This window comes from Zingiber officinale, chromosome 1B (genome assembly GCF_018446385.1).
Source record: "Zingiber officinale cultivar Zhangliang chromosome 1B, Zo_v1.1, whole genome shotgun sequence".
Classification (NCBI taxonomy): Eukaryota; Viridiplantae; Streptophyta; class Magnoliopsida; order Zingiberales; family Zingiberaceae; genus Zingiber; species Zingiber officinale.
In genome coordinates, this window is record NC_055986.1 from 167,189,410 (window position 1) to 167,213,970 (window position 24,561).

The 24,561-nt window shown below is 38.8% G+C and overlaps 3 protein-coding genes across 6 annotated transcripts; 2 read left to right on the forward strand and 1 right to left on the reverse strand.

Annotated features, from left to right (window-relative positions):
* Positions 1-666: 666 nt before the first annotated feature.
* LOC122044610 (putative disease resistance RPP13-like protein 3) lies at positions 667-12,375 on the forward strand. The gene is made up of 6 exons (XM_042604945.1): positions 667-689; positions 785-814; positions 1,055-1,076; positions 4,220-4,275; positions 9,030-9,605; positions 9,814-12,375. The coding sequence occupies exons 1-6, from the start codon at positions 667-669 to the stop codon at positions 12,005-12,007; spliced, it is 2,901 nt and encodes a 966-aa protein (XP_042460879.1). The 3' UTR covers positions 12,008-12,375.
* A 47-nt stretch (positions 12,376-12,422) lies between these two features.
* Positions 12,423-14,476, reverse strand: LOC121989505. 4 transcript variants are annotated; one of them, XM_042543613.1, is made up of 5 exons: positions 13,855-14,476; positions 13,308-13,378; positions 13,055-13,213; positions 12,877-12,964; positions 12,423-12,801 (listed from the first exon to the last, which is right to left on the reverse strand). In XM_042543613.1, the coding sequence occupies exons 1-5, from the start codon at positions 13,984-13,986 to the stop codon at positions 12,595-12,597; spliced, it is 657 nt and encodes a 218-aa protein (XP_042399547.1). In that variant the 5' UTR covers positions 13,987-14,476; the 3' UTR covers positions 12,423-12,594. The 4 variants fall into 4 exon arrangements, with proteins under 4 accessions (XP_042399547.1, XP_042399555.1, XP_042399532.1 ...); XM_042543621.1 differs by having other exon boundaries at positions 12,423-12,795; positions 13,855-14,474; XM_042543598.1 differs by having other exon boundaries at positions 12,877-13,213.
* Positions 14,477-19,980: 5,504 nt separating this feature from the next.
* Positions 19,981-23,762, forward strand: LOC122044626 (protein FAR-RED IMPAIRED RESPONSE 1-like). Its single transcript, XM_042604946.1, has 5 exons — positions 19,981-20,026; positions 20,409-22,024; positions 22,099-22,458; positions 22,656-22,736; positions 23,658-23,762. The coding sequence occupies exons 1-5, from the start codon at positions 19,981-19,983 to the stop codon at positions 23,760-23,762; spliced, it is 2,208 nt and encodes a 735-aa protein (XP_042460880.1).
* The last annotated feature ends 799 nt before the right edge of the window (positions 23,763-24,561 follow it).

Sequence of the window (24,561 nt, forward strand, 5' to 3'; positions counted from 1 at the left end):
TCTTTGACTTCTTCTTTACCTTGGGTGCCACTGAAGCCTTCTTCTTAGCCAATTTAGGACGCTTACTTTTGTAATGTCCTTTTTCCCTATACTCAAAATAAATAATATAATCTTTATTTTTATAAATTGGAATTGACATACCTTTGCTTGAAGGAGTGACACATGACCCTCCATTTGATCCTTCTTGACTTATGGAGGTGGCAGCTTCTTCACTCGATCCGGATGTAGAGACTTCTTCTTGCTCAGTGTCAATGATCTACACTCCCCCTCAATCCTTGAGGTAGATGCGTCTTCATCTTCATCCTCTGGTGTTGAGCATCTCTCAACCTCTGAATCCTCATGTAGATGAAACAAAGAGTTTCTCTCTTTGCCTTTGTTGTTGCTCTCAATTGAGGATGGATTTTCATGGAGCTTCACTAATTTGCTTCAAAGCTCCTTGACATCTTAATGTTCTCCAAGCTTACTCAAAAGGTTTCTAGGCAATAAGTTAACCAATAATTTGGTTATTTTGTTGTTAGCCTCGCATATCTTGATTTGTTCCTTTCTTCAATTGCTCTTCTTAAGGATTTTTCCTTTGTCATCCGTTGGAGCTTGAAACTCTTCTTTTAGAGCAAATCATTGCTCTATCTCCATCATCAAAAAAATTTCAATCCTTAATTTTCAAAGATGGAAGCTTGTCGATATGAATGGTGGAGGCGCTCTAGTATCATATCCGAGTCCATCTTGGAAATCCATCTTGAAAATTAAGCTCCCTTGATGATAATCTTTAACTTGTTGACTTTAGGATTTCAACTTCTTCTTCCTCCTCTAGTTCGTTGCCCTTACCCGTGATAAGTTCGGTGAAGAGAAATCTAGATCTGATACCATTTGTTGGGACCAAGACGAGCTAGGGGGGAGGGGAGACGGGGTGAATAGTGTAGGATCGTTGCGCGAAAGGGGGGTGAATATCGCTCGTGGCTTTCACAATTGTTTTGTAAAACAAACAAAATAAGAACGCATCGAAAAGAATATTGAAAGAAAACAGTGCAATCGCTAACAAGTTTCTTTTACTTAGTTCGGAATCTGTGACGACTCCTACTCCAAGGCCCGCGATCGTTGATCGCTTCGTTGGACAATCACTATAGATCCGAAATTCCTTTACAAGTATGCAAGTACAAGTATTAAAAGGCAATAATCAAAACTATACCAACGATTTTGAGAAATATGTCATCCGACCTTCTAACACCTGTAGAACAATTCTTTGTTTTTTTTTAACCATAATCGATTGATGAGTCATCCCAATTGATTCAGAGAGCCTTAATCAATTACTAAATCAATTCTGCAATTCTTTGTTCACTCACAAAAAGGTCTCAATCGATTAGCCCAATTGATTAAGTCTTCTTAATTGATTGCCTCAATCGATTTCCTCTTTTCGGGACAAAGCACTGCCTAATCGATTGACCCAATCGATTAGAATTGGCTTAATCGATTAGGTCAATCGATTCAGCCTTGTTTTCACGAATTCCTCTTTATGAATCTCCTGGCTCTTATCGATTGGTCCAATTGATATGGCTCGGCCCCATTGATTCGAACCCTTTCTATGTTCTCGTAAGAACCTCCTAATCAATTACCTAATCGGTTAGCTTAAGGTCAATCGATCGTCCCAATCAAGTGCCCAACCCTAACTTGCTTAATCCAAGTTTAGGATTCCCTCACCTAATCTTCGGTCAACCATGATCTGTTAGGACTTCTTCACCAATTGTTCAGTCAATCATTTGACTCAATTGGACTTTTCTCCTCGTGCCAAGTGTCCAGTTCTCCATGACCCACTTAGACTTCCAAACATCAGGTGTCCATTCAACCTTTGATCCACCTAGATTTTCCTATACCATGCTTCACTCACCATGACTTTTCTTCACCTAGCTTCACTCACTAAGATTTTTCAATTGTCTGGCTTTACTCACCAGAACTTTCACACTCCTAGTTTCACTCACTAGGGTTTCCCAATTACCCGTCTTTACTCACCAGGACTTTCTATCTGCCTGACTTTACTCACCAGAACTTTTACACTACCTAGCTTCACTCATTAGGACTTTCCAATTGTCTGTTTTCACTCACTAAGACTTTTAATTTGCCTAGCTTCACTCAACAGGACTTTCACACTGTCTAGCTTTACTCACTAGAACTTCTCAATTATCTGATTTACTCACTAGGACTTTTCATCTCTGGCTTCACTCATCGGGATTTTTACACTGCCTAGCTTCACTTACTAAGACTTCTCACACCAAGTGTTCGGTTAACATCGACCCACTTAGTTTTTCTTCTTCCGCCAATCATTCCATTAGTTTTGCCTTTGCCTAACCTCCATTTAAGACTTTTCCAATCAAATATTCAGTCAACCTTGACCTACTTGACTACTCTCTTATATTAAACTGGTCAACCTTTGACAAGTGGAGAATTACACCAATGATCTTTCAAATGGATAATTGCATCTGCAATCTCTATATATTGTCAAACATCAAAACTCAAGCTTAAGTCACACTGGTCAACTTAGACCTAGAGACAATTACATCAACACTTGGCTCTTATGCAGAGTTGGCGATTAGACCTTCTAACAGCCCAGGCTCTGATAACACTTTGTTGGAAGGTGATAGCTTCTCAAAAACTTTCTATGAAAAGAAAAGGAGTCATGGTAGAATGACTTTGTATTGAAAAAAATATTTATATTGCAACTTCACATCATATGCGTAGTTATACTATTCAATATAGAAACCCATAAACTTATTCTATCTAGATATATAAATTATAAGATTTATATTTTACTTGGTTCTTGGTTCTTGTACCTCAAACATTTATGATTCATATATATTCAAGTTCAATTGAACTTCTGATTTAATCAGGGTTGTGGTGCTGGTTTGGAGCGAAGAAGAGAAAGAAATACCTAACGAGGAAGAAGAGAAGGGATGGGCCGAAAGTATGACGGTATGGTTGAGTGTTTCCTACGGAGAAAAAACAAAGGGGAAAAAATGTTTTTAAAAATATTTTAATTCATTTTAAAATAATAATCCATTAAATTCAATTAGAATATAGTTAAATTAATTCTAAATCAATTGAAATCTAATCTTAATCAAGCGCCCGTAGGTTGAATTTATTTAGAATCTATTCCGATTTTAAGTTAATGTCCACGTTTTGTGTTTAATGATCCGAATCATTTTTTTTTATCGATTCAGAATTTTAAAATATTTTATTCATGATTTACCTTGACGTTTAGTCATCTAAAAAAAGAAATTCAAGATTAGAAGCTAATAAATGGTCACATATGCAGATTTGAGCTCGAGGAGGCATCTTGGTTTCGAGCGTGACGTGAACATCAAAGATTTACATCATTTTGTTGTGGCACAGGTGGTTTGGGCCCAAATAAGATCTATTTATACTAAGGGTTTCTGCAACACACGTTAAAGTGAAGCGTTTATGCCAACATGTCATCCTTTTATTATTACTGTAGCATTAACACGTTCAGTTCTTTGAACACGTTAATAGTTACAGATTCAAAAAAATAAAAATAAAAAACAGTATTAACACGTTCAAGTGTTAAAGGCATTACGGACATCAACGGTTGAAAGGTTTTTAACTTTTTATTGTGGACCCCACAAATAAGGAAAGAGACTTAGAAGCTGGTTCAATATTTTAAACCTAGCAACGTCTTAAATTTTAACGATAGGTAGCAAAGAGAACAAGAAATGAGCCGGAAAAAATCTGTATTGTGGATGCAAAAAGGGATTCCCAATGCAAAAAGGAACTTCTGTGCACCATCGTGGAGCAAGTTTTTGACAGAATGGATAACCACGTGAGGGATATGGAAGAACTAGAGATAAGGAGCTCTTAAGGTTCAGAAGTTATCTGATCGTGCTGGATGATATAAGGGAGGTGGCAGCTTGGAATGCAATCAAAGCGGCTTTTCCAAAAGGATTGACTGTAGCATTCATGCGAAGCAACTAACACATTTATGGATTGCCGAGGGTTTCGTAGAACAAAGAATGGATCGAACAATGGAGGGCCTTGCTGAGACACAATTAGAACATCTAATTAACAGATAGGTCTATGGTGCAATTGGAAAGAAGGGGCCGGGTATCTTTGAGCAAGTGGCAACTGTTCGAATTCATGATCTTCTACTAGATCTAGAGCGTCTGAAGCTAGCGAACTCAACTTTTAATTTATAGGTCCATGAACATTAACATAGACGCGCGAGGATCCAAAAGCTTTGCGGCGTCTTAGTGTGGCTGAAAATATCAACAGGTATATTGCATTGAATTGCTCAACGACTATTTATCCAAAGGAAGATTTCATTGGAACAATGATATTTACCGATCCTTGGAGCTAAGTTCCTCAGTGTCTTGAGCCTACAAATGATAGTCATTCTAAAATCTAAGCTGCATGATTTTTAGATAATTAAAAAATTTGAATAGAAAAACTAATAATAAGAAAATCTAATTTCATTTGTAAACTTGACATAATAATTAAATACGAAATATTATAATTACAAAATGTTGGAACCCCAAGGTATTTTGATGTGATCAGACAAGCTAAGTTAGGTCCTGCGTTTGTTTAACCCTTGTGTCTAAGTGTGCAGGAGCTTAGGAACACAGGAAGTCGAGCGGAAGGACGGCACGGGAGAGAGCCGACGGGCTCGGTGCGTCCGAGGGACGAGGTGTCCGCGGAAGAGTACACCGGTGGACGAGAAGAGCGTGCACGACGCTCGAGGGACGAGAAACCGGGAAGGAAGACTGCTCGAGGAGAAGGCCGGAACATGGGTTCGGGTGAGCCCTATTCCGGAAGGCCGAGATCACCCAAACTAGCAGAGCCGGAGCGAACAGACCCGGACCAAGACGAGCCGAACTGAGACGAGCTGAACCGGAGCAGAGAGCCTGGACCAGAGTCAACTTTGTTGACTTGACAGGTCCGGGCGCCCGGACCTTCGGGCGCCCGGAACCATTCCGGGCGCCCGGACCTTCGGGCGCCCGGAACCATTCCGGGCGCCCGGGGGTTCATATTTGACCAGATCGAAGCTGATCGCGAGCTGACCGTTGGGGGATAAAATTTATCCCCCCTGGGGCGCCCGGACCAGTACTATAAATAAAGTACTGATCCGTACATTCAAGACAACTCACTTGTAATCAATTCCTTCTGTACTTTCAATTCTGTTCTTTTCATTTGTGCTGTCAACGTTGTAAAGAGGCTACTCCGCCCAAAGGAGAATCAGATAGTGCGCTTACATTCCTTGGATTAGCAATCCCCTGATTACAAACCAAGTAAAACTCTGGTGTCTGCTTTTCTTTACTTAGTCTCTTTTATTTATTTATTACAAGTGTTCATTATATAGTTGAAATCCGAGAAAGGTTCGAGTTTTATTTTTGTAGGGCAATTCACCCCTCCCCTCTTGCCGACCTCCAAAGGGACCAACAAGTGGTATCAGAGTAAGGCGCTTCAGGAGGACTAACCGCCGATCGAAGCAACAAAGATGGCCGGACCAAGCATTGTTCCACCAAAATTCGAGGGGAACTTCGCAGACTGGAAGCGTCGTATGGAGGTATTCCTAAAAACAGATTTTGAAATTCGGTTTATTATGAAATATGGTTTTGCAGCTCCAATAGATAAAGATGGAAAAGAAAAAGAAGAGAGCGATTGGACAAAGAAGGAGCAGAATGAGTCGGTAGCAAACAGTCGTGCGGAACATCACCTGCTGAGCGTGTTACCGCCTCAAACTATTTATCTGCTAAAGAACTTTGGGAGAAGTTCTTGGAACTCCACGAAGGCACGTCCGAAGCGAAGCTCGCTAGAAGGGGCATCCTCCGCAACAAACTGATGAACATCCGTCTGGAGAAAGGTGAGAAAGTAGTCGGTCTACATGCAAAGGTAAAAGAACTAGTTACTGGTCTCGAAAACCTTGGTGAAACGGTAACAAACCGGGACACTATACGCTACGCGCTCAACGCGTTTCCAAGAACTCCGGAGTGGACATCAATCGTCGATGCTTACTACAACTCAAAAGACCTGGAAGTAAGTACTTTAGAAGAATTGTTTTCTACCCTTGAATTACACAAAACTAGATATGTAGAGATATCAAAGGACACACCCCAGACTATGGCGCTGAACGCAACCAACAAGGATAAACCTGAGTCAGACTCCGAAGACGATCAAGAAGCGTACATGGTAAGAAACTTTAAAAAGTTTTTTAGATCTAATAAATTTAAAATACAGAATAAAAAGAATCAAAAAGGTAGAAGAAAGGTACGGTGCTACCAGTGTCAGAAGGAGGGACACCTAAGGGAAGACTGCCCAGAACTCAAGAAGGTCAAAATAAAGACACCCAAGAAATACAACCTAAAAGTAACTTGGGACGACACTTCTTCATCCGAATCAGAAGCTCAAGAATATGCCGGGATAGCACTGATGGCAAGCTACGAAGGACAAAGTACATCAGAACCCAGCATCAATGAAGGGGGAGCGGCCTCAGATGGAAGTAGCGAAGCAGGGGGAGATTCAGGCTTTAAGTCTGATATGGTAAGTGAGGTATGCCTCTTACCCCCTGATGAACTTTACTTTGGTATTAAGGCAATGACTAAATTCATGTATAAATTAGAAAATAAAAATGTCAAATTAGAAAATGAAATTTTAGAAACAAAGAGAATTTTGGCAAAATCATGTCTTATAGAGGATTTTGAAAAATTGAAAATTGAAAATGATAAGCTAAAAGAAGAAATAGAAAGATTGAAAAAATCTAATGGTTCAAATATTTCTACTTTTAGAAATTATAGAGGTTAAAATTGGTATTATAGATTTCATCAAAGTCAAATTAGAAATATATCAAAAATCTATATACCTAGGAAATACTTGGTTAATCCTGTAGGTAGGAACCTCTACTGGGTTCCAAAAACCTGTTTAATTTAAAATTAAAGTCAGACTTAGCATTTTCAGCAAGGAAATTAAACAACTAATTTCATTATGAGGTTTTGTCTAAGGAAGTGGTTGTTGCTCCAATAACCAAGAAGGTATAGTGCCTCGCCATGACCTGGAAGCCAAGTATCGAAATGAAAAGTTTAATTGACTAACTGAAAAAGTATTAATTTAAATAACTTAATGCTTTAAAAAGAGTTATTCAATTTGTGTTAAAAAATATTTTAAATTTTTAACTTGATTTAGAAATTTTTTATTATCTTAGAATTGTTTCTTATGAATATTAACTTAGAATTTTTTTTTTCTTCTGAAAAATACTTGGACTTATTTGAATATAAATTATGTTTATTGCATATGTTTACCCTAACTTAACTTGGGTTGCTCACATCAAAAAGGGGGAGATTGTTGGAACCCCAAGGTATTTTGATGTGATCAAACAAGCTAAGTTAGGTCCTGCGTTTGTTTAACCCTTGTGTCTAAGTGTGCAGGAGCTTAGGAACACAGAAAGTCGAGCGGAAGACGCGACTAGCGAGAAGGACGGCACGGGAGAGAGCCGACGGGCTCGGTGCGTCCGAGGGACGAGGTGTCCGCGGAAGAGTACACCGGTGGACGAGAAGAGCGTGCGCGACACTCGAGGGACGAGAAACCGGGAAGGAAGGCTGCTCGAGGAGAAGGCCGGAACATGGGTTCGGGTGAGCCCTATTCCGGAAGGCCGAGATCACCCAAACTAGCAGAGCCGGAGCGAACAGACCCGGACCAAGACGAGCCGAACTGAGACGAGCTGAACCGGAGCAGAGAGCCTGGACCAGAGTCAACTTTGTTGACTTGACAGGTCCGGGCGCCCGGGGGTTTATATTTGACCAGATCGAAGCTGATCGCGAGTTGACCGTTGGGGGATAAAATTTATCCCCCCGGGGGCGCCCGGAACCCCTTCCAGGCGCCCGGACCAGTACTATAAATAAAGTACTGATCCGTACATTCAAGACAACTCACTTGTAATCAATTCCTTCTGTGCTTTCAATTCTGTTCTTTTCATTTGTGTTGTCAACGTTGTAAAGAGGCTACTCCGCCCAAAGGAGAATCAGATAGTGCGCTTACATTCCTTGGATTAGCAATCCCCTGATTGCAAACCAAGTAAAACTCTGGTGTCTGTTTTTCTTTACTTAGTATCTTTTATTTATTTATTACAAGTGTTCATTATATAGTTGAAATCCGAGAAAGGTTCGAGTTTTATTTTTGTAGGGCAATTCACCCCTCCCCTCTTGCCGGCCTCCAAAGAGACCAACACAAAAAACTTGAATGTATTAGACTTATCACCCATTATATAGTGTACATTCATTGTCAGCTCATAGCCCATAGATAATAATATATACAGATAATGAATTCTACATATATGAAATCTACATCCAATAATTCAAAAATCTAATAACTTAACATTAAACAACGTAACGGATTCCGTTCATATTAATATATATAAATTATAATTAAACCCATATAATATAATAGAGATAAAATCTGCCCATTGAATGCTTACCGGAGGAGACAGTGGATTTGATCCTGTTGAGGTATCTCAATCTGAGGAGGTCAAAGATAAAGGAGTTGCCTTCATCCATTGAAAACTTATCCACTTGTAGACTTTAGACATCACATATACTTCAATTAGGTGTCTACCAGATGGATTTTGGAAAACCCGAACACTGAGACATGTTTCACTCAATAATGATAACACAAGTAAGCCCAAAGAGACATACTGCTTGGAAGATATCCAGACACTCTGGATGGTTTCCAGTGGTCGGTGGGTAACGGATGGTGCATTGGAGGAGAGGACTCGTCAGTGGGTAACTTATACGATCAAAGTAAATAAATAATTCAGAACTAGTTTTATCTTTGCCGAGATAATTTGATGGATTGAATTGTATGACTTATAAGTTTATTTAGTGGAATATTATAATTAACTAACTTGGTAAATTGGTTGTTTATTGCCTTCAAGAAAAGCTGATGTGGCAACATAGGAGAAGATTTTAGGTTTATGTTACAATTGGACTTGTAGACGATCCTTATTATATAATGATGTGCTTAGCGTAAATATGATAAAGACTTATCGTTGACTTGTTCCTACCAAGTTGGCCATTTGTCGTAAGATATGTACTGGTTTGGTCGATTGATTTGCAGAAAACAGAAATGGCGTCTACGGTGGTGAACTTGGTGCTGGGGAAGCTTGGCGAACTTGCTTCCAGCGAGGTCGCCGGCCTCCTCAACGTGGGTGCACAGATCGCGTCGCTGACGGAAACACTGGCACTGATTCAATCCCGTCTCAGAGATGCCGACCAGAAACCCAGATCCGAGCAAAGCCACTCTTTGCAGGAGTGGATGAGACAGATCCGGAACTTGGCGTTCGAGATGGAAGACCTGGTGGACGAATACGCGACGCGGCTAGGCCGCGCTTCAGCCGCCGGCGGCCGGAAGAGCTGTCTCCGACGCATCGCCGCCTTCCCCTCCCGGATCCTCACTCGCCATCGGCTCGCGAGCCGCCTGCAGGACATCCATGCCAAATTTCAAGATTTATGCAAACAAACGTCGCAACTTGGCATCCAAGCTCCGTCCTCCTGGCCCACCTCCTCTTCATCCTCTTACTCCTCTTCCTCTGCGGCTGACGCAAGGCTTGCTCGAAGGTAAAAAAATTCCCATTAACAATCGTTTTCCATCTATTATATTAGCATCTATCTTCATGGTTAGCTTTGTTGGATCTTTCAATGATGTCCTCTAGTGGACGATTGGGTTAGAACAAAAACTTGTAATGAAAGCATCTCTTCTTACTCATGATCGCACGAATTTTGACATCGAGAAAAATTATATGCTAATAAATCTTTACGTCTGCAGATGCGAACTAGAAGAAGACATTGTCGGTTTTGATGAAGATATGAAAGACATCAAAAGGCAACTATTTGACATTAGTTCAACAGATCGCGTTGTCCTTTCGGTTGTTGGTCCTGGGGGTTTGGGCAAAACAACGCTGGCTAATAAGGTCTACAAGAGTGCAGATGTCAAAAACTATTTCCAGTGCAAGGCATGGGTGTCCGTCTCACAGAACTATGGGGTCAAAGAACTCTTGTGCAGCATTGTGAAGCAAGTGTTCGACTTCAACGATGAGCAAGTAAAAGGTATGGAAGAACTAGGGATGAAGGAAAAGTTGTCCGAGCACTTGCGCGACAAGAGGTATCTAGTCGTGATGGATGATATTTGGCAGGTCGCAGCTTGGAACGCCATTAAAGCAGCTTTCCCAAAAGAATCGGCAGGATCCAGAGTGTTGCTGACCACGCGCAAGATGAACGTTGCGAACGTTGCAGATGTTCCTCCACACGAGCTGAAATTTTGGAATGTCGAAGAGAGCTGGAATTTGTTCTGCAGGAAAGCTTTCCGCACAACATCCTGCCCACCTGAGTTTGAGCGATTCAAGGAAGATATCTTCAGAAAATCTAAAGGGTTGCCTCTTGCCATTGTGGTACTCGGAGGACTTTTGAGAGGTACAAGTCAAGCTAGTGACTGGAGGAAAAAGCTGGATTATATTTCTTATGAATTCAGAGAAGGAGAAGACCAAATCCAAAGTATATTAGCTCTCAGTTACCATGATCTTCCGCATCATTTGAAGCCTTGCTTCCTCTATTTTGCAGCCTTTCCTGAGGACTATATCATTGCTGCAGAGAGGATAATACATTTATGGATCGCTGAGGGTTTCATACAAACGAAGGACAAAGTGGATCAAACAATGGAGGACCTCGCGGAGGCATATTTGAAGGATTTGACTGACAGATCCATGTTACAAACGGAAAGAATGAATCATTTTTATGTACAGTCAGTTCGCATTCATGATCTTCTTCTTGATCTAGCACGTCATGAAGCTCGTGAGCTTAACTTCTACAGGTCCATTAATGACAGAGGTGACGATCCAAGAGCTTTACGGCGTCTCTGTGTCACTGAAAATGTCAACGACCATGTCTCGTTGAACTGTTCTACCAATAAACTACGGTCACTTGTAATTTATCCGAATGAAGGTTTTCAGAGAACGCTGGCAGTTACCGTCGCCGGAGCAAAGTTCCTCAGGGTCTTGGATTTGGTAGAAATACCCATTGAACACTTACCAAAGGAGATTGGGGACTTGATCCTGCTAAGGTATCTAAATTTGTACCAATCGAAACTGAAGGAGCTGCCTTCATCCATTGGAAACCTCATCCACTTGCAGACTTTCAATATACAATTTACTGAGATTCAACATTTGCCGGATGCATTTTGGAAAATCCGAACACTGAGACATGTATTCCTCAATGAGGAGAATACGAGCATGCCTAATCCGACATACTGCTCGGAAGACATTCAGACACTATCGAATATTTCAAGTGGTCCATGGGTATGTGATGGTGCACTGGAGAAGCTGAGAAATCTTCGAAGATTGTATTTGAGAAACTTGTCCAGCTCTGATGAGGATGCTTTAGCGAATGCAGTCCAGAACCTTTCCCGGCTCGAGATGTTGGCATTGATTGGAGAATCCTTGCCGGTGAGCCTCCTAACTTCATCTTGCTACCATCATATTCAGATTATGGATTTGGCAGGACCATTGGTAAGACCTGCAAGGATTCACGTAGAGGCGGAAAATTCCAGGATATTTTCCAACCTGATCTCTCTTGCTATTGTGAACACAAGGTTGGAAAAGGATGAAGATATTGCATTGCTCTCATCTCTAGCAAACCTGGAGAATCTTCTTGTGTGTCTTGATGCATTTGTAGGAAGAGTTTTGGTGTTTCCAAAGGGAGGTTTTCCTCGTCTCCAAGGGATCGTACTGTATAGAGTGAGCACCTTGGAGCAGTGGGAAGTGGGAGAGGGAGCAATGCCTCTCCTTCAGCATCTAAGACTTTGTGGCTGCATAAATATGAGAATGCTACCAGAGGGACTTGTAAGATTGACTGAGCTCAAACAAATTGAAATACGGGAAATGGAAATGATAGAGAGAAGGGTAAACAAGGATACTGGAGAAGATTATCACAAGATCAAGCATGTTCCTTGCGTTGTAATAAATTGAAGGACGATGACAATATCTGATGACACCCAAAAATTAATCAGGAGGAACAAGTCTTGCTAGAAGCTGAAGGTCTTTTGCTATCCGCTGTAATTATTTCTCGATTTATTCTAGTGGCTGATGGAAAATTTCCGTAAGATCATATTTGAACACTCCAGACTCATGTTACCAGCCTAATTAATCATTAAAGGCCCTTTGTAGCAGACAGAAGTCTAAAGCGCACACAGAGCTAGACAACCACCCACTTTGTGTGCTAACATTGGCGTGCCTTTTTATACTATGTATTGTGTTAAATTGTCAATTTAGAAACATTTAATACTAATCTTGAATAATGTAAGTTTGTTTTATGTTATATGTGTGATTCTTGCTCAGTGATACAACGCGTCGGAACACAATTCATTTATAAATCAAACTGAAAGAATTCAAATGGAAACTACCATTTCGATTAAAGACAGGCAAACTCGCGATGAACATGGACGAACCATTTAGTGACAGTAAAACAGATTGCTCTCCATCTCATCTTGCATGAGCTAATCGCAACTGAGAAGAGAGTTATATTCTGTGTCAACTCTTGCAAAACAAAATTTGCATCAAGACTTCAAGCCTTCAACACTAGTCGGTGGGTCTCGCCATGAGAGTTTTCGCTTACCGGTCTTCTTTGAGTTGTTTCCAAGATCTCTGCAACTCACTAACTTATCATTTGAGCCTCCTCCAATCATAGGCACTCTATTGAGTCTCTCCATTTGTATGTAATACTGCTCCAACTGAAACTTGTTCAGTTCCTCCCCATTCTGTAACTAATAACTGAATTAATATTACAAATCTACAAAAGATGAAACTGTATTACAAGTTGTTGGGTATGGTCACTATACCTTAAACGATACTTCATTCGCACCTAGAGTTGCAGAAGTGCTAGCATTTGCAGCTTCCATTGTCATCATGTTTTGAGGGGGGGCCTTCCTAAAACCCAAAGATTGTGCAACACAAAGAGATTTGGTTGGCTTTTTCTGAAACATCTTTTTAAACTGATACTTAGATGCATTTGCGTACAAGTTATCTATAATGTAGTTACTTGTACGTGCAGCTCCAGATACTTTGGGTTTCTTTTCTGTAGGAGGTTTGATCACTGGAATTGTACTTGATGGTTCCTTCAATCTAACTTGCTGATACGGGTTTGCAAGTGAGGTATCAAGTTTTCTTCTCAAAAATCTAGGAGGAGACATTCAAAACAGGCAATTATCTTTCTGAAACAGATGAAAAAAATTCAACTACAGACGATTCATGTTGAAACAAAACTTAATACCTGGCTTCAGTAAAGAGTTTACGTTTCCTTAGTCTTGCCTCCAGCAATCTCCTCTTCTTTTCTTCAGTTTCCTGCAAATGAAAACAGTTCAGAATCCTGATACATTGTTGAATGGGCTATAGAAGTATCTATTGGAAGCAAACACAAAATGGTTGGAGGATTTAGCACACTTTCATCTAGTGGCATAAAATTTACAATGCAAAAGCATTGATTTTCATATTAATACAGAGATATTTGAAGCTGCAGAAACATAAAGATATCAATCTGAGACTCTGACCAAGAAATCTCACTAATCCGTGTGATATGGCAAATTCCACTAAATATATCGACCAAACTGTTAAAAAGAAATACTTAAGATCACACCTTGGATCGAATAGAAACCAATAGATTTCAGGAGAACGAAGGCAAATTATATGACTCGAAAAACCAATAGATTGATTTACTGCAAAAGGGAAAAGATATTGATTCGCAAAACCCTAAAATCAAAAGTGACTCGAAAACCACAACATCCCTCTGGCGAAACAAAGTTTAAGAGAACGCGTCTCACCTCAAGAAACTCCGTATAATCTTGCGAGAGAGATAGGAATCTAACTCTTTTCCTAGCATCATCTCTATAAGGGGCGCACGAAGGGGATGGCGAGGGCTCCTCGGCAACACTCCTCGTCTTCTTCACCGTCATCCTGACCTCCACCCACAGGACCAAGAAAAAAGGAAACAAGCAGCAAAGAAGAAGGAATTGATTGGCAAAGAAGAGGCGATAAAGACGAGAAAGGTAGAAATAGAGAAGGGAGGATGGGGAAGGAAGGGCGGTTGAGGAGAAAAGGGGTTGTTTCTAGACCTTCTCGGATTGCATTGACCAGGACAGAATCAGAAAGAGAGCACCACCCGCCATCCTGCGACGTTTCTCCTTTGATGGAGGAGGAGGATTCGATTTGCTCGATTCCTTCCATGCTTGACTCTTTCTCCTCCTCTAATCCCTCAGCTTGCCATCTCCGGATTCTGATTTTGTTCCCCTTCTTCGATCAAACTTCATTTTTTTTTCTTTTTTATTCCGATTATTTCGTGGGCGGTTGGTCGGTTGCAGATCTTCTCGCCATTGCGCGGCGCGGCAGGACGCAGCAGGATGAACTCGGTGCCATCGAATCGCCCTATTCTGCAAAATCACGAATAAAAATTTGTGTGAATTCCTAAAATAAAATAAAAAGTTTGAAAAAAGAAATATAATTTCTATATTAAGACCCATCAAGTGTAATTGTGTGTATAATAACCATATTTAGTAAATAATAGTTAATATAATCACAATTTACGCATAGTTTATAATTATCAAAGTGCATACTAATTTATTTAGCTTTTCTATTCTACCTCTCTTAGCAGCCGAATGCAAATTTAACATCTCTGTCCATCATTCTCTCTCCACTTGCTAAGGCTCTGTTTACTTAGGAGAGTGAAAATTAAAATTAAAGAAAAATTTTCATGATGGAAAAGTTTTCATCGTTTACTTCATTAAAATTTTTCGAAAGAAAAGTAACGTAATCCATCAGCGGATAATTTTGGAGCCAAAATTGATCATCTCAAAATAGGACATAAAGCAGCGGATGGGAAAAACAATGACGCATGTACTCCTTTTGCATTCACAAAATTACATTATATACTAAAAAAATGACGCATGTAGTCTTTTTAACTCACAAAATTACACTATGTACCAAAAAAATGACGCATATATCCTTTTTTATTTACAAAATTACATCATAAGTATTCAGCTTCCTCTATCAAGGTAAACAAGTGTGCAAAGGAAAAGATTTCTTTACCCTTTCTTTTCTCTTCCTCCAAAGATAACTTTCTATAGTTGATTCCTTTCCTTTCCTCATCCACACTCTAGAATAAATATAGCATAAATCTCTTTCTTCCTCCCCCCCCCCTCTCTCTTCTCTCTCTCTCTCTCATTTATCGATTTATTCAATTCAGTTTTTCAAAACACTACCACTAGATCGAAAATAATAATGGATGACATATTTAAATTTCTTATAACATAAAAAATAGATAAGACTTGAAATGGGTGTAAATAAAACTCTTTAGGTCAAACGGTGGATTTTGACTGAAACTCATTGATTGATCTAAAGAGCTTCAATTGCACTTATTTTAGGTCCTATGGATTTCTAAGGTTATAAGAATCTCAAATATGTTATTTATTATTTATTTTAGCTTCTCTGGACAAGTTTAAGTGTTATTGAAAGAATCAATCGAAATTTCAGATAGGCCTGATATGAACCCATATCTGGCCAAACGTGTAATTTCAGTCGATTTTGGTCGAAATATGTTAATTGACCTAAAAAGCTCCGATTGTATTTATTTCATATCTTATAGATTTCTGAGGTTGCAAGGAGCCCAAATATGCCTTCTATTGTTTATTTCGACTTCTCCGAAGGTGTTAAAATGTTATTAAAAGAATCAGCTGAAATTCCACATTAAACCAGAAACCCAAAATAAATAATGGAGGGCATATTTAGACTCCTTACAACCTTAAAAATCCACAGGACCTGAAATTGGTGCAATCAGAACTCTCTAGGTCAATTAATGGATTTCGACCAAAATCGGTTGAAATTTCATGTTGGGCCCGATATGAATTTATATAATGCTCAATGCGGGTATGATATGAGTTTAAAAGGTCAAGCTCAAGAAGTAACATAGAATAGATATCAAAATGAAACAACTACTACTCAATCAATACAAATAATAGAATCATACACTAAAGTCGATCAATGATCTAAAAAAGACAAGTAAGAACTATCCACCTCAAATATAACTCGTGCCAAAATAATTTTCACGTGAGATGCTCGTCTCAAATCAAAGTCCCACAATCACATAATGTACAGAGCTAATCATATATATATGCAACATCTAGCTAAACTAAATCTCAAACTAATTAGAAAAAACCTAATCAAAATGATTAACCTCGATTAATCAATTGCATTGATTGAATTAAGTTTAACCCAATATTATCAACTCTTTAATTGAATCATATAACCATTCATTACTAATATGCCAACTTATATTCAACATACCTAATTCATTTGATAACACGATTAAATCATCATTTATCAACAATCATATTCTTATTAATCTCTTATTCATTCATAATATTAAATACTGCTCCTATGGAATTAATCCAACCCAATTAGTTAACCTTTCGTCTTAACATGTTTCAATTATCTAATCAAGTCATGAATTAACAAACCAACTAATAAATTCAACTAATTAATGAATCTACCACCCCATTATCTCTTTTCACCTTAATTGATTAAGCATCAACTTTAATCAACCTACTAATGATCAGAATTTAAACAAGTTAAATCCATTTAAATCTTCCATCCACATTTCTAACCAATTACTCGGTTAACTACTCAAAATCCACAAAATAAGAACCCATGTATTGAGTTTCCTACTTCATCAAACATCATTTCTGTTTACCCAAAAATATACCAAAATTTTAGCTTCTGACTGGCGATGCCCTCTCTCAGCAATTGGTGGTGGTGCCAGAACTAGAGTGGTCAATGAAACCCGATCAAGTGGCATGACCAATGGTGGCGCTAGATGTATCAATAGGTTGTGACGGAGTGAAGGGTACCAGTGTCAAACGGAGATATGCGGCTGCGACATCGCAAATCTGGCTTCACACGAAGGGGCAGCGGTGGATGGGTAGGGCACTGACTGTGGGGGCTTGTGGGCAACAGGTGCATCAATCGGCTTCTGCTCGGGGCTAACATCCAGGGAGGAGAGGTCAGTCAGTGAGATTGGGAACGAGGCAGTTGGAGTCGGCGAGAAAATGCAGTGATATGGCAATGGTGGATCGGCTCCATGGCTCTCACAGTAGCCCACAATGTCAGCTCCACAACGGCAATGGTTGTTGTATCGTCAGCTTGTCTCACGCAAACGGACGACGACGATGGCATCGACGATCGGTGCTAGGGCATGACGCGGTGAATAATGAAAGGCGGTGGATTAGTCGGCTGGGCTTGGCACAGCCGAAGGGTGTGACGGTGGCTCCCAAACGACCAGCGGCTGCAGCATTGCCTAGGCGATGATGGCGATCGACGACGAAGAGATCGAGAGGAGAAGAGGATAGGGCACAGGTGGATAATATTGTAGGATCGTTGGGCCAGCTAGAAGGGGGGTTGAATAGCCCTAAAAAAAACAAAAATTCTTCCCGACTTTTCAAACTAACACTTGTAAAATAATCAAAGCAGTAAATTAAATGCAGAAAAGAAAGAGGCACAATTGTTTACTTGGTTACAACCGGGGAGGTTGTTAATCCAAGGAAAGGATGAAGCGCACTATCAATCTCCTTCAGGCGGAGAAGCCTCTTACAGCGTTGAAGCACAAAAAGAAATAAGCTAATCTAAACAGTGGGAAGCGCACAAGCGTTGTTACAATTTCTGAACTGATGAAAAGCTTCTAGACCAAGGCTATATTTATAGCCTTGGTCGGGGCGCCTGGAAGGTTTTCCGGGTGCCCTGGGGGGATAAATTTTATCCCCCAACGTTCAGATCGAGTCAAAGCTCGATCTGGTCAAAAACTCACTTCCGGGCTCCCGAAAGGGTTCCGGGCGCCCCGGGCTGGTCCGAGCGCCCCGGACAGTTCCGGGCGCCCCGGACAGTTTCGAACGCCCAGGATGCTTAGTCAACTCCAGTTGACTTTCGTCCGGGTCCTCTGCACCAGATCAGCTTTATTGGGTGATCTCTGCTATCCGGAATAGAGCTCATCCGAACCCAACTTCTGGTCTTCTCGAGTGGGCTTCCCTCCGGCTTCTCGTCCCTCAGAATCGCCGTGTGTTTTCTTCTCGTCCGCCAGCGTACTCATCCGCAGTCTTCGTCCCTCGGACGCACCGTGTGTCGTCCTTCTCTCTAGCTGCGTCTCTTGCTCCCCGAGCAATCTTCCGCTCCGGCTTTAGTCCCTCGGAACCACCGCACGCTTCCTTCTCGTCCACCGGTGTACTCTTCTGCAGCACCTCGTCCCTCGGACTGTCGTCCTTCTCGCTAGCTGCATCTTCTGCTCGACTACCTGTGTTCCTAAGCTCCTGCACACTTAGACACAAGGTTAGAAATATACAAGACGTAACTTAACTTGTTGTTCACACAAAATAACTTTGGGGTTCCAACAATCTCCCTCTTTTTGGTGTGATCAACCCAAGTTAAGCTAGAGTTAAAATAGACATTAAATAAAATTAAGTAAATTCACTTAATTTGCAATTTAAGGGCAAAAAGATAGACAAGAGAAAAAAAAATTAAATCTATCTACCTCCCCCTAGACTTATATTTTCCCTTCTCCCCCTTTAATCACAAAAAAAATGGGTTCCGAGAAAAATAATCTAAGGGTTAAAGATTTAGTAAATTTGAAAAAAAAATATTTAAAAGAAATTCTAAGTTAAAAACAATTCTAAGTTTTTGCAAGAATTATTTTGAGAAATATTTCTAACTTAAATCTTAAAAAAAAAAATTCTAAGTAGAGTTTTAAAAATCTGACTTTGGCATTTTTTTTAAAAAAAATTCTAAGTAATTTGATCATAAATTTCTAATTTCAGAAAATCTTTTAACTTAAGAAAAGCACTCAAAAAAAAATTCTAAGTAAAGATTATTTTTGAAAGAAATTTTTCTAACTTAATCATTTGAGAATTTTCAAGAAAATTTTTCTAAGTAAGAAAATTTCTAGAAATAATGTCTGAATAACCCTTTTAAAGCATTAATTAATTCTACTATTAATGCTTTATTAGTAAGTTAATTAAATATTTATTTTAATATTTGTCTTCCAAGCAGTGGCGAGGCACTAGACCTTCTTGGTTATTGGAGCAACAACCACTTTCTAGTCAAAGCCTCATAAAGAAATTTTCTGTTTAATTTTCTCACTTAAAGTGCTAATTTTAATTTTAAAATTTAGTTTAAGCATGACTTCGGAACTCAATATAGATTCCAGCCTATTGGATTAACCAAAAAAATTTTAGGGACATATTTTCTTGAAATATTCTTAATTTATCTCGGGTGATATTTAAAGTACCAATTTAAATTATTAAATCTTCTAAAATTAGTTTTAGATGAACATGCATAGTTTTTCAAGGAGTAATGATACGCTGCGGGAAAACAAAGCACGAAACGCTGCACGAATTAGTCATCCATTCCCACGTGGAATGAAAAAAATGCATTTTCCATTCCTCTCTGTCCACCTCAACTTTGACTAAAACCCTAAACTCTGTCTGTTTCCCCCCGATCTCTCTTCCACAGAACCTGCCCACCCATCTCCTCCGATTTCTCTTATGCACCGCACTCTCCTCCGAGTGATCTTCCTGCGCCTCTCCTCCTTTTTCTCTACTGCGCTGCCCTCTCCTCCTATTTCTCTTCTCTTCTGTGCCGCCCTCTCCTCCAATTTCTCTTCCACGCAGAAGCTGTGCACAAAACAGAGATCTGCCACCATCGAAGCTCCTCCATCGCCGAGCGAACCCTAAAGGCGCACCCCCAGCAAAGCCGCGAAGCTCCTCCATGACTTCTTTCTGGAAACCCTAAAGCTCCTCCACTAGCGACCCTGCCTTGATGGGAAAGGTGTGCGCCTACTGGACAACCAATCAGGCAACACGCTTATTCCTTCTGAACTTTGTCGAGCTTGACTTTGCTGCAACTCCAAATTCATGACTCCTGAAGTTCAGGGAGGTCTTTGGACAGATGCTTCACAAGGTTTTTTGTGACTATATCGGGCATGGATTCTCCAGTATAGTATGTTAAAGGGTCCATTTTCTTATCTTATGGAATAGGCAGAATTTTTTTTCTTCAAGTTATACTTATTTAACTTATATCTGTTTATTAAATTTATTGTCAATATTTGGGTGAAATCCCAATGGAGGATTGTATATCTTTTGTGATTTGTGATATCTCTTGCTGTTGAGATTTGTGATTTTGTTATTCATATGACTATGGTCTCTTTTATATTATATTGTTTATTTATTTGTAATTCTTGTAACATATCTCTTCTTGCAGCATATCATTTCTTATAGCATATCATTTGTCTTCTTTGTTCACTGTATAAAAGTTTGCTAATAGCTATTTTATTTGAATGTAGGTTGTAAAATTGTTATGGAGCAAGAACGATTAATTGAGGGTGATTTCCAAGTGTTGGGCGATTCGTCAAGCTCAAATGGAGTTGATACTCCACAAGTTGGGATGTGTTTTTCAGCTGAAGAAGAAGTTCGCGATTTTTACAAATCCTATGCCCAGATTCTTGGTTTTGGTATTGCAAAGCTGGGTTCCAAAAAAGGAGATGATGGCCCGCTGAAGTATTTTTCATTCGGATGCTCTAAAAATGGTAAGACTGCTCCTAGAGTGAAAAATTCTTTTTATCCTAGACCATGTAGCAAAACGGATTGCAAAGCAAAGATTAATATTACAGTTCAGAATGATGGATCATGTGTCATTACGAGTATTCAACTTGAACATAATCATGCACTAAGTCCAAGAAAGTCAAGACATTTTAGATGTAATAAAGTGTTAGATTCCCAAACTAAGAGGAAATTAGAGTTGAATGATCAAGCGGGAATAACTTTGAGTAAGAGTTTTCAATCATTTGTTGTTGAAGCTGGTGGCTATGAAAACTTATCATTTGATGAGAGAAAGTGTAGAAATTATGTGGCTGAATCACGGAGATTAAGGCTTGGGAATGGTGATGCAGAAGCCTTGAATAATTACTTTTGTCGTATGCAAAGTATAAATTCAAATTTCTTTTATGTGATTGACGTAGATGAAGATTCTCCCATAAGAAATATATTTTGGGCTGATGCAAGATCTAGGGCTGCATGTGATTCTTTTTCTGATGTCATTACATTTGATACTACATATCTTACCAATAGTTATGATATGTCATTTGCTCCGTTTGTTGAAGTAAATCATCATGGTGAATCCATATTACTTGGTTGTGGTTTGATATCTAAAGAAGATTCTGAAACTTTTATTTGGTTATTTAAATCATGGTTGACATGCATGAGAGGACGAGCTCCACGAGCTATTATTACAGATCAATGCAAAGCCATGGAAATTGCAATTGTTGAGGTATTTCCGGACTCTCATCATCGTTTATATCTTTGGCATATTATGAAAAAACTTCCAATGAAGTTTAGTAGTCATGCCAACTATAAGTTGATAAAGAGAAACTTGAAGAATATTGTTTACAATTCTATGACATCTGAAGAATGTGATAACAACTGGAAAAAATTGATCGAAGAATTTAACTTAGAGAAAAATGATTGGTTGAATTCTTTATATGAGATTCGTCATAAGTGGATGCCTGTATATGTGAAAGATAAATTTTGGGCAAGGATGTCGACAAGTCAAAGAAGCGAAAGTATGAATGCATTTTTTGATGATTATGTTCATTCAAAAACAACTTTGAAACAGTTTATTGAACAATATGGCAATGCTTTAAAAAGCAAGATTGAAAAGGAAGATAATTCTGATTTTGCATCTTTCAATTCAATCATTCCAGTTATCAGTGGCAATCCAATTGAAAAACAGTTTCAAAGTGTTTACACTAACAAAATATTCAAGTTGTTTCAAGATGAATTGCGAGGTTTGATGTTTTGTAACACTACATTTGTGAAGCAAGAAGGGTCAACACTCTTTTTTGAGGTGACAGAAACTATATATGGGAAAGAGGGAGCAACTAAAAAAAATGTTTCATTTTGGGTACAATATAGTGAGTTACAATCTCAGATGAAGTGTTTGTGTTGTCTCTTTGAGTTTCGTGGAATTGTGTGTAGACATTTGATGTCAGTTATGGTGAAAAAAATATCACTATAGTTCCAGAAAATTATATATTGGAACGATGGCGCAAAGACATTAAACGTGGATATCAAGGAATCACCAATATATATGATGATTCTTGTCATCATGCAGAGGAACGACAAAGATATAATAATCTTCAACCATTGTTACAAGAAGTGGGGCAGCTTGGGTCAAAAAATGTTGAAAGGTGCTTTGTTTTAACAGGGATATTGAAAGAAGCCAAAAAAAGAATTATAGATATAAATATTGGTGATTCATTTGATGGTTATCAGGACAGCAATAAAATATATGAAGAATCAAGAAATGAGAGCAAACAGTTTCACAGTCCTCTAAAAGTAAGGTCTCGTGAACGTCCACCGATGAAACGTAAATAATCCAAAATTGAGCAAATTGTGAAAAAGACGAAGACAAAGTCTCAAAAAAAGGTATGGTTGTATATTTGGCGAAATCTACTTTTGGTGTTATGTTTTAGTGATAATTGATTTTACTTTTGTTATTTGTTAATATTGAACATAACTACATCTATCTACAGAGTTCTACAGTTGATAAAAAGCAAGATGAGTTATCAAATATGAATTCTCCAAGTATGATCGATGATGAGTCCAGTAAAAATGTAAGTTGCGATTTCACTAGGTATGCACAGCTTTCTTAGGTTACTACACATCAATTTTGAGAATAACTACTATGTATCAAAATTGCGATCAATAATTAGTCTTTGCAAGATCCTGAAAGAAAAGTATGCACAACTTTCTTAGGTGAAAAATACACATCTATTTTTGAATGTCTTTGCACATACCTAACTAGGAATGAAATGATCTGTAAACATTTTATAGTTGCTTTAATTCGTTGTCAATCATGCTTTCTCCTTCTGCCCAGCATCTTAACTTTGAATGTCTTTCTTAGGTTATATGTCTACTATGTCAATCATCTTAACTTTATCCTTCATCCCAGCAATTTCATCAGGCTTTTATTTATTTTGCAGGTTGTGTACTAAGGCCTATGCCGGGGAAATGGAGTTGATGACAAAAGAGAGAGAATATGCTGGATTTATGTTCATGACATTTAGACACTTTTTGTTGTGCTCTTGAGGGGTTGCAATGATGTTTATGTTAGCCCTATGTTGGGTCCTTTTTTAATTGAATATTGTAATGCAATTGAAGATTGTAATGCAATTAAGTTTATGTTTCCAATTGAATTTTGTAAGTAGTATCCTATTGAGAATTGTAATGCAATTAGATTTATATTTCCAATTTAAGTTTGTAAGTAGTATCCAATTAAAGTTTGTAATGAACTTGCATCATTTGGAGCTTGCATCATTTGGAGCCTCTTTCAGTTCATAGTTTCCAATTTGTAATCTCAATGCCTCTGTTATAAGTTATTTTTTTCTTCTCTGTTCTAAGTTATTCTTTTCTTCTTTGACATGATAAAGCTCTTGGGCAAGAACTTCTTTATCTTCTAAGAGGATTACAATTTTAGCTTCAAGTTCCATTTCCCTTTCCTTCAGCAAGATTATTTCATTCTGGAAACGTTTTAGCATCAAGTAGCTTTTGAAGTAACAAGGTGCACGCTGCTTTGGGGGACAAATCAATGGCCTACGGCCACTTTTGGTGTTGCTGATGCAATCAGCTTGACTTGGTGATCAGCTGAGTGCTAGCTTTTGAAGCTTTTGGCACGATGAGAATGCTAGTATGTATGAGTAGCTTTGATGCTGCAAAACAATTGTCTTAAGCATGCTATTTCCTCAGCATCAGAACGATAATAAATAGTCCACTCATAAGTTGAAAGATTTTGTTTCCAGTAAATCTGGTGAATATAATCAATTGACCTGACCCATGTTTAGCTCTATTCGTTGAAGTGATCCAGCACATGGCATGATGGCAACTCCAAACATGCTCGGATGCCAGATTTAAAATGCAAAATAGAATTATGCTCAACTTCCTTTAGAATACTGAAAGTTGAAAAATAAACAAGATGAAACATATTCTCCAATGATTTGAATAGATCAGTAAACAGAAACATGGTAACAAAACTATAAAGAAAAAAAATCGTATTAGAAGATATCTTAGTATTTTGCATTGCTCATGGTCATGAAGCCGTTTGAAGAGCAGCTCTGCTCGCTACTACCCAATTGGTACTCGTGCACTGAAACCACATTTCCCTTTCCTTCCAGACAATGGATCACTTTAATCCTCAGCTGTTACACTTTTACAAGTACAACAAATAGAGAAAATTTAAAACTAGATGCAATGGAAATGGAACGAAAAAGTTTCATTCATCTAGAATAAGAAAGAAACAAGATTAACCATGATATGAATTTGACAAAATGCAAGACCAGAAAGCAACTAAAATTGCTTCAATCACATTATATATCAAAAAACTACTTACAAACTTCAATTAGAAATATATGGCTAATATAGGTTGAAAGCACATTAAAAAAC